Genomic DNA, 10329 nt, shown 5'->3' with positions numbered 1-10329 from the left:
CCCAAAATGGAATTTAAAGAGGATTTTTATCCCCTAACTTTATAAAGAAAGTTAAAAAAGTGATCTGGACACTGATGGCTCACCCCTGTAATCCTAGCTACTCAGGAGGATGGCATCTGAGGATCATGGTTCAAAGCCAGCTCAGACACAAAAGTCTGTGAGACTCTTATCTCCAATGAACCACCAGAAAACTGGAAGTGGTAGAGAGTTAGCCTTAAGCTGAAGATTTCAGGGACAACACCCAGGTCAGAGTTCAAGCCCCATCTCACACACACACACACACACACACACACACACACACACACACACACACACACAGTTTGAAAAGTTAAAAAAGTGTTTCCTAAAGCACCCTGGGAGATGAATTAGAATTAAACAGTTCGAAATTGTATTTTGAAATAATGGAGCAGAGAAATCTCTAACGTTGAGCATGTAATTTTGAAGCTTAAGGTCTCTGAGAGATGGAAGTTTGAGAATCCTTAGTGAAAAACTTACAACTATAAATCCAAAATCTAATTTTTGGTAGAAATATAGAAAAATGACCCTATCCATTGTGGTTTTACTGAATGGTGACCTGTAACAAGAAGAAAATTGATTCTATTTTGTGAATGCAAAAAAGGAAAGTTTATTCAAAATGGGTTTTTTAATGAAGACTTTTTTTTTTGGTAGCTTGTGATTCTTCAACTCAGGGCCTGGGTGCTGTCTCTGGGTCCAGCCACTGGACCACTTCAGGTTTTCAAATGGTTAATTGGAGAGTAAAAGTCTCACAGAATTTCCTGCCCCAGCTGGCTTTCCAAATGAGATCCTTAGTCTCCTGCTTAGTTAGGATTATAAGCATGAGCCACTGGCTCCTAGCTTCAAATGAAGACTTTTCATGACACAACTACTAACAAATGCCCACAGCTTTCTCCTCCACTCCCACCCCCAACCTTCCCCCAGGGAAGTGAATTGCTAGTACAACTTGCCTGGGGAACTACCTCCCAGAATGTGTTCACTGGACTGAGGGCCCTGGTCCAGACCGTCTGCATGGCCAGCTTCCCCAGCCCCATCCTCCACACAGTGAAGATTGCTGCAGGACTGGCTAGGTAAGCATGGAGGTCAGCAGATAGTGTGACTAGGACCCTTGACCCTCCCCCTAGAGGACAGGACACTGTTTGCTCCTTCACAATCTCTGATGCATTTGGAGATGCCCCAAGTCTTGAGTGGGTGTTGCCCTCAGGGACACAAACCCTGGGTTGTGGGGCTCGTGGAGCAAGTGGAAACCTGTCTAGTCACCAGGCTGAAAAGCTTTCTATAGCTAATAATGACTCCCATTAAATAGAGGGCATGGTCTCTAGTAACTGTAGAATACAGTGATTATAGAATTCAAACTCCATCTTAAAAGGGCAATCACAGTTGGGGACAGGTGGCTCACAGCTGTAGTCCTAGCTACTCAGGAGGCTGAGATTTGAGGATTGAGGTTCAAAGTCACCCCAGGCAGGAAAATCACCCAAAAGCTAGAAGTAGAATTGTGGCTCAAATGGTAGAATGTTTGCTATCCTTGAGTATAGGATCTCATATGTGTAAAAGCCCTGAGTTCAAGTCCGAGGATGGACAAAAGAAAGAAGTGAAGATATGACTTAGTGGACATGACTTGTCCTAGCAAGCACAAAGCCTTGAGTTCAAACCCCAGTACTGCAAAAAGAATATATTTTTTCCACTTCCAGATTATCATTATGTTCATTTCAGCTCATCTCTGTCTTACCCTTTTCTCAGTTAATTTTTTTCCAGATTTTAGTCAAATTAACACTGCCAAGTGAGTTCAGTATGAAGCTACGTTTGGAAATTTGTTAGAGTCAAGCAGGCATCTTGCTGCTAGTATAATTATGGAGCAAGCTGTTGATCAAGTCATGCATCAACAATCAAAATGTAAAAAGTGAATCATCTGGCTCAGAGCACATTTTTTTTTTTTTTTTTTGCCAGTCCCGGGCTTGAGCTCAGGGCCTGAGCACTGTCCTTGGACTTTCTCAAGGCTAGAGCTCTACCACTTGAGCCTCAGCACCACTTCCGGCTTTTTTCTATATGTGGTACTGAGGAATCGAACCCGGGTCTTCATGCATGCTATGCAAGCACTTTAACCACTAGGCCAAACTCCCGGCCCTCAGAGCACATTTTAACTATGCAGCATTTATGATTTACCTCAGCTGCATGATAAAAGTTTCTCTGTGATCTTAAAGTCCAGTCTTGGAACATGAACAAATTTATTAGTAAACTAAAAATGATCATTTCTTTTTAAAATAAGATACAGTAAATTTAAAGAAATCTCATCATGGAAAATTTTATACAAATATAAAATACAGTAGTATAAAGAACCCAATATAAGCTTGATAATTCAAAGCCAGCCTGGACAGGAAAATCTGTGGGACTCTTATCTTCAAGTGCCAGAGTATTTACCTTGAGCACAAAAGCTCTGAGATACTGCCAGGCCCTGAGTTCAAGCTTCAGGACCAGCAAAAGAGGTGTGTGTGTGCGTGGGGGGAATCATACATTTGTGGCAGTCTTGAGACTTGTCTCAGGGTCTACTGCTGTCCCTGACGTATTTTGTTCAAGGCTAATGCTCTACCACATGAGCCACAATTCTGCTTTCGGGTTTTTTGGTGTTTTGGGTTTTTGTTGTTGTTAATTGGAGATGAGTCTCATGAAATTTCCTGCCTGGGATGGCTTCACAATCCTCTAAACTCAGCCTTCTGAATGGTTAGGACCACATGTCTGATCCACCACACCCAACTAAAAAATCATGAATTTTAATGTACCAATTATATTAAAAAATTAACTACTCTTTCTCTCCTCTTTTAGATACTCTTCTGTGTTTAAAACCTAACATGTGTGCTTTCACGGCTTTTAATTTTCCTTTACTTTTCTTTGCCAGTCCTGGAATTTGAGCTCAAGTCTTCCCATTTGTGAGGCAGGCAATTTATCATGAGCCTTGGCTACATTTGGTTAATTTTCAAAGAAGGTCTTCTCTTGAACAGTTATTCTCCTATGTATACCTCCTTACTAGCTGAGATTCCAGGTGTTCATCAAAATGCCCACGTATAATTTTCCTTGAAGCCTCCAAATATAAATGGATGCATTTTACATCATTTTATAAAATGTGCTGAAAAGAGTTCAAAAGCAAATTTTAGCAGCTTATGTTATGCCATAGTATGTCAAATTTATTAAAACATTCTGTTACTTTTATTTTCTCTACAAATAGAAATGCTAAAGTAAAAATCTTTTTTTTCTTTTTTTTTTTGCTAGTCCTGGGGCTTGAACTCCGGGCCTGGGTATTGTCTTTGGAAACCTTTTGCTCAAGGCTAGCGCTCTGCCACTGGAGACAGAGTGCCATTTCCAACACTTTCTGTGTATGTGGTTCTGGGGAATCATACCCAGGGCTTCATGAATGCTAGGTAGGCAAGCGTGCTACCAGTAGGCAATGCTTCTGGACCTTAAAGTAAAAATCTTGAAACATAAATTATATGCTATTCAGTTTTGCTCACTTGCTGTTGTAGCAACCCCCAAATGTCTCACCATGGCAGATGTTGCTTTCTAGCTCATACCACTGTTGGAGATAAGCCTGGTTTTTCCTGTGGGCAATTTGCCCTCAATGGTGATTTAAAAATATGTATCTTTTGGTTTCTGTTAGAGTCCCTTTTATTTAAAATTTTTCAATTTATTATTGCTAAGCAAATATAAGCACGTTCTATACCAATAGGGATACTTTCTGAGGAATGTATTGTCAGGTAATTCTCTCACTGAGTTGACAGACTGTATGCTTACACAATAGTTAGGTAACAATGTATGTAGCGTGTTGCTCCTCAGCTGCCAAATGTAAGAGATGTTACTGCACTGAATGTCCTGGGAGGCTAAAACAAACCTAAACACAGAAACTGTACAGAAATATAGAGGAAAAGGAGATAAGCATGGTGGCACATACCCGTAATGCTAGCATTTGGGAGATTAAGGTAAATGGGTAACAAGTTCCAGGCCATTCCAGACTATAGAGTGAGAAGTCCAGTGCCCACCCCAACCCAAAAAAGTGATATTGTAAAAAGTTGAAAAATGATAAACCTAGATAGGACGATCATTTTGATTTGACTTTTTCAACAGAACTAGAGGTTTCTGAGTGAATTAGTTGAGTGATATGGCATTATACTGCTCTTGATTTTTTAACTACTGTACTTAGGTACACTAAACTTTTTAATCTATATTTTCGTTAGTGTACATTAATTGGGCAAAGGAGTTTAAATCATATTGTTTTTGCCTAGTGCTGGTCTTGAACCATGATACACCTATTTATACTTCCCATGTATCTGGAATTAAATTTGTTTTCTGAGGTATTTTCTAACTTTTGCCTAGGCTAGCCTTTAATTCTAACCTTCATCTCTGCTTCACAAGGAACTGGAGTTGGTGTGATTCATCACAACCAACTCACTGCTGTTCCTCCTCCCTTCTTAAAAACAATTAGGTTTCTATTATTCTATTTTATACACATGTATAAAGTACATAAATCATACCCACACCCATTTACTTTTTGTGTTTGGTCCTGGGGCTTAAGCTCAGAGCCTGGGAGCTGTCCCTCAACATGTTTTTACTCAAGCGTAGCACTTAAGCCACAGCTCCAGTAGTTTATTGCCAGTGAAGAGACTCACAAACTTTCCTACACATGCTGACTTTGAACCAAGACCCTCATATCTCAGCATCCTGGGAAGCTAGTTATAGGCATGTGCCACAGGAATCTAGACCATTCATTTTTTTTTGTGGGTCATGGGGCTTGAACTTGCCTGGGCGCAGTCCCTGAGCTCTTCAGCTGAAGGCTACTGCCCTGCCCCTGGGCCTGGGCATTGTCCCTGAGCTCTTCAGTTCAAGGCTAACACCATACCCCTGAGCCAAGCCCCACACCCCATTTTCTAGAGGTTAATTGGAAATAAGAGTCTCAGGTCCTTCTGTGCCCAGGGCTGGCTTTGAACCTTGATCCTCAGATCTCAGCCTCTGGAGTAGCTAGGATTACAAGTGTGAGTCACCACGCCTGTGCCCAGCTACCTTCTGTTTTCTTGATCACAGCCATTCTCACCAGTGTGAGACAGAATCTCAATGCTATTTTGACTTGCTTTGTTTGATCTGAGAGTTCATTTCCACATTGAGATTGAGAAGACCGCTCGAACTTGCCAAGAGATGACTTGTGAACAAAACTAGATAGTTGTTGGTTATTTCTTTCTGTTCTCACTGGCTTCAATCCAATCATCTGATTCTTGTCTTACTGCAAAAAAAGGTTGAAATGCAGACTTCCAGTGTGCTCAAGAGAAATGAACACTAGGCAATTTTTTTTGTCTGCCAAATAGCTATATATTGGTGCTTATATTTCAAAGGATCTATCCTAAATAAAAATTCCTACATAGCACACAAGTTAAGCTTGGGTTACAAGTGTGAGCCACTGAGCGCCATGGCTTGCATGATAAATCTTAACCAGATTCCAAATGCTTGAGAAAGTAACTCAAATTCTCATGATCACCTTCTTAAATGTTATAAAACTTAAGTTATACATAAACTTATAGGACTCCGTGTGAAATAGTTTATAAAGTAAGTTCCTTTATCAGTGAATATTTACACTATTGTTCTAATACATAAACTTGTCTCCATTCAACGGCTTTTTAGATACAGTTCACATATCACAAATATACCCTTTCTAAAGCATTCAATCTAGTCGCTTCTAGTACATTCACAAAGTTGTGTATAGATCACTAACATCTAATTCTTGTTTATCTTATTAGTGAAAAATAGAAAGTGCTATTTTCATTGATAAATATCATTTGATTCGTATGTAGTTGTTTTGCAGAAAGTTGGATCCATAATTTTCAAATGATGTATCAACCAGTTTCACACAGTTTCAATAACAGCAGCAATTTCCTTGAACTGTCTGTAAAAATTCTGAAAAGAGGAAAAACATTATTTTCAGAGAGTAGTTACATTAATTATGACTACATGGGGATATAACTACAGGGACTTGAACTGGGTACTGTCCCTGAGCTCTTCAGCTCAAGGCTACCACCCTACCTTTCAGCCAAGCCCCACTTCCCATTTTCTAGAGTTTAACTGCAGATAAGAGTTTCAGGTCCTTTTGTGTTGGGACTGGCTTTGAACATTGATCCTCAGATCTCACCTCCTGAGAGCTAGGATTTCAGGTGTGAGCCGCCTGGCTAAAACTCTTTCTTAGCACTGAATGACCTTCAATAATGATTGCTAAGAGGAAGAAATTGATACCATTTGTTTTGCTTTTTGTTTGCTTGTGGGGCTTGAACTCTGGACCTGGGCTTTGTCCTTGAGGTCTTTAGCTCAAGGCTAGAGCTCTACTACTTGAGCCACAGGGATACTTAGCCTTTTCTGGTGGTTAACTGGAGATAAGACTTTCTTGCTTGGGCTGGCTTTGAACTGTGACCCTCTGATCTCAGCCTCCTGAGTACTAGGACTGCAGGCATGAGCCACCAGCACCTGGCTACAATTTGGTATTTAAAGCAAAAATACTTTTGTAGATTGACTACGTAGCTCATGACCACATTTTAGAGAAAGTTTCATTTATTTATTTATTTATTTTTGCCAGTCCTGGGGTTTGAACTCAGGACCTGGGCACTGTCCTTGAAACACTTTTTGCCCAAGGCTAGTGCTCTGCCAGTTGAGCCACAGTGCCACTTGAGGAAACTTTCTGTGTATGTGGTTCTGAGGAATCAAACCCAGGGTTTTGTGCATACTAGGCAAGCACTCTACCACTAGGCCACACTCCTGGCCCGTTTAGAAGTTTCTGAAGATCACACCAGGGAGACTTATTAAGTACCCAACACTGTCTTAAACACTGAAGATAAAAACAAAAATTACATATTGCTTAAAGAGGGGCTTAAATAATTTTAAACCCGTTGAACAGACTATATTTCAGGTAGCAGAAGTTGTCTTGCATGGATTTAATTATAATAAAATAGACTAACCTTGACATTTTTGTTTCTCTTTTGCCAGTCTTGGGGATTGAACTCAGGGCCTGGCCATTATCCTTGAGCTTTCTCAAGGCTAGCACTCTACCACTTGAACCACAGCACCACTTCTGTGCACGTGGTACCAAGGAATCAAACCCAGAGCTTTGTACAAGCACTCTACAATACCACTAGGTCACACTCCCAGCAACTGACAACATTTATGTCTTAGTTCATTTCTTTATCATTTGATAAGCTGGTATAATGTTCTTCTGTAGAAGCATTTTTGTTTTTAAATTTCCCCCTACTGACAATATTATATATAACTATGTTCAGACTGGTCCAGGAAGGAGCCCTATCTGTAAATATTCTGCAGAAGATGAAAAATTCCTAAAAATGGTAACCTAGAGTGATTAATTAAATGGCACAGTATACAAATTCAGCACATTTTATTAAAATTAAGTTATCAAATTCCAAAGAAAACATATTTTGTGTTTGCTAATTACTTGTAAGGCACATCGACTTACAAAGAAAAGCAATGAACATTTCCCTTGAAAAAGACTTAAAAGCTAGGTACAGTGGCTCACACCTGTAATCCTTGCTACTCTAGAGGCTGAGATCTGAGCATTGAAGTTCAAAGCCAGTCCGGTTACTAAAGTCTATGAGACTCTTATGTCAAACCAGAAAATCAGAAGTGGTGCTATGGCTCCATGGGTAGAAAGGTAGCCTTGAGCTGAACAGCTCAGGGACAACACCCAGGCCCAGAGTTCAAGTCCCATGACCATTAGAAAAAAAAAACAAAAACAAAACAAAAAAAAACTTGAATTTTTAAAGTAGAAAATATACTTTAGTTCAATGAATTAAGCCACAAACCTGAAACTGTGGAATTGTCATTTCAAAGGACTTGTTCTTTACTTGGCCAGAATGATCTGCCACTTTTAGCATTACTGCAACATAAGGATACTTAAGTGATCTGCAGCTGTCCGAGCTCACGGCCATGCCAAGTTTCCACTGAAAATCTATAAGCTTTAATAATAAAACAGCACAAAGCAGTTCATTAGGAATACTACTGTCTGTAATAGAGGTTATAAATTCAATGGTACTCCTCTCACACCCAACTTCTAGTTTCTGTGCATGTAACAAAGAAAAGTCTAGGGGAATAATTATTCCATCAAAATGACATAGAGGCTGGGCACAGTGGCTCACGTCTGTAATCCTAGCTACGCAGGAGGCTGAGATCTGAGGATGATGGTTCAAAGCCAGCCTAGGTACTTAAGTCCATGAGACTCATCTCCAATTAACCACTAGAAAACCAGAAGTGGCACTGAGGCTCAAAGGGTAGGGCAGTAGCTTTGAGCTGAAGAACTCAGGGACAACACCCAGGCCCAGGGGTAGGGTAGTAGCCTTGGGCCAAAGAGCTAAGGGACAGCACCCAGGCCCAGAGTTCAAGCCCCAGGACCGACAAAAGAAAAAAGGCATACCGGAAATAAAAAAAAAATAACACTGCCATCACTACAAAAAGTCTCCATTAGATGTGTAATAAAGGTATGCCAAAAAAAGATACGACAAAACTGTTTTGTTTTTTGAAAAGGCTTAAATTTCTTCTGTCACTTCAGGATACTCCAAATGGTCAGAATCATCTTTTATCTTACTTTCCCACTCCCTGAGCCTTTACATACTACACACCTGAAAATCCTAACATAGAAGGCAGATCGTGTAATCCTCACAGTTTGTGAGGCATGTGTAAAAACCATGGCAGTTTCTTTCTTCACTGTAGTAATCCAGGGCATTAGAACAGTGATGAGTGTTTTTCAGATTTCATCAGTGTTCATGATGGATGCCTGCCAGATGATGTGCTATGCAGTTTACTTGCACTGAATGTTCCAATGAATCACAATACTATAGATTATTATTTTCATTGTGCAGATGACAAGACCCAGGTTTTGAGAACTTAGGCAATGTGTATGTAAGGTCACACTTTTCTGGAATCAGAACCAAAGTCTGACTCCAAATGTCATATGCTTGCATTATACTGTTGACAGCCTTGATACTCTTTATCTAGGTTTTTATCATGACTGCTCAGTCTTGTTGTGACTGTATACATGCAGTTTTTCATACTGACTCGAAGAATGTAGAATTGTCTGCTTTATTTCCAAAACTACACAGGACACTGGTACAGAGCAAGCACTCAAAATACACTTGTCAAAAGACTGATAGCTCTTTACAAGTAATGTTTGCATTGTGATTTCACTTCTCTGACAGAAACAAGATGAGTTCAATTCATATTTCTAGTCTGTCATTTTCTTTTGGGTGGGTCATGGGGCTTGAACTCTGGGTGCTCTCCCTGAGCTCTTTGGCTCAAGGCTACTGCCCTACCCCTGGAACCACGGCCCCACTTCCCGTTTTCTAGAAGTTAATTGGAGATAAGAGTCTTTAACGCCCGGGCTGGCTTTGACCCGAAAGCCTCAGATCTCAGCCACCTGAGTAGCTAGGATTATACAGGCGTGACCCACCTTGCCTGGCTAAATCTGTCTGTCTTTTATAAAAATCTGGCCCTCTTGCTCGCCTCCCTCAGCTTTCTGGATCATGGCTGACACTCTAATACTCAAGCCACATATCCTGCTCAGCTTCCTGCTTTGCTTGGCTTCTAACAAGATCCTCTGGACCTGAGCCTCCTGAGGATGTGGGCCATAGACGATCCGCGGAAAAGTAATTTCTTTGAAGAGTAATAAAGGTTTGCAGTGCTACGGTTGAAAACCGTGTCAGTTTTCACACAGCGGTCGCATTCTAACACACCGTATGCCTGTCTTGGAGTAAATACGGAATACTTGGTCGGTACCCAGGGCCAGGGTAGAAGGAAGGTAACTTAAGAGGACAAGGGCTATCATCTCAAGTGCCAAAGATAGGAGACCCGCGGAGGGTCTCAGGATGGCGGGCGCAGTTTGGTTTCGTTCGTCTGCACCTCTCGAGCTGGGGGAGGCCGGCTCGCCCGAGCGCAGAGCGCAGAGCGCAGAGCAAGGAGGCCGCGGGAGCGGGGCGGCGCGGCCGCTCACTCACCTGGCTGGTGACCTGAAACCAAAGCAGAAAGACACAACTGAGGGAATGCTCCTTCCTTCTCCGCGACCCCACAGCTTCCTCAACCCTACCGGCACTTACTTCAGATTTAGCATCTAAGACCGGTTCGCTGGCTCCAGACCCCTCCATGGCGCCAGCACAGCCCGCCCGCGGTGGTCCCCGGTGGTCCCCGGTGGATACGCCCCGCCGTAGGCACTTCCGCTTCCACTTCCGCCCCGCGCGGACAGGTCCACTCAGAGAACGTGGGGAGGTGGAGAGAAGAAAATATAAAGCTCTG

General features: G+C 41.6%; 1 protein-coding gene across 4 annotated transcripts; it reads right to left on the bottom strand.

Moving 5' to 3' along the window:
* Positions 1-5575: 5575 nt before the first annotated feature.
* Commd6 (COMM domain containing 6) lies at positions 5576-10258 on the bottom strand. 4 transcript variants are annotated; one of them, XM_090342030.1, is made up of 4 exons: positions 10134-10258; positions 10035-10046; positions 7851-8003; positions 5576-5946 (listed from the first exon to the last, which is right to left on the bottom strand). In XM_090342030.1, the coding sequence occupies exons 1-4, from the start codon at positions 10179-10181 to the stop codon at positions 5896-5898; spliced, it is 264 nt and encodes an 87-aa protein (XP_090198156.1). In that variant the 5' UTR covers positions 10182-10258; the 3' UTR covers positions 5576-5895. The 4 variants fall into 4 exon arrangements, with proteins under 4 accessions (XP_090198156.1, XP_090198155.1, XP_090198157.1 ...); XM_090342029.1 differs by having other exon boundaries at positions 10035-10258; XM_090342031.1 differs by lacking the exon at positions 10035-10046 and having other exon boundaries at positions 10134-10257.
* Between the last annotated feature and the right edge of the window lie 71 nt (positions 10259-10329).

This window comes from Megascapheus bottae, chromosome 11 (genome assembly GCF_031878675.1).
Source record: "Megascapheus bottae isolate mThoBot1 chromosome 11, mThoBot2.hap1, whole genome shotgun sequence".
In the NCBI taxonomy this organism is placed as follows: domain Eukaryota; kingdom Metazoa; phylum Chordata; class Mammalia; order Rodentia; family Geomyidae; genus Megascapheus; species Megascapheus bottae.
This window is presented reverse-complemented; position numbering and strand designations above follow the sequence as displayed.

Bases quoted from the DNA above. Each gene is read 5' to 3' on its own strand.
- Commd6 (XM_090342029.1), bottom strand. From the start codon at position 10,181: ATGGAGGGGTCTGGAGCCAGCGAACCGGTCTTAGATGCTAAATCTGAA. The intron at 8,004-10,034 runs GTGAGTGAGCGG...TTATTATTAAAG, and splicing joins GGTTTCAGGTCACCAGCCAG to CTTATAGATTTTCAGTGGAA. The intron at 5,947-7,850 runs GTTTGTGGCTTA...TCCTCTTTTCAG, and splicing joins TGACAATTCCACAGTTTCAG to AATTTTTACAGACAGTTCAA.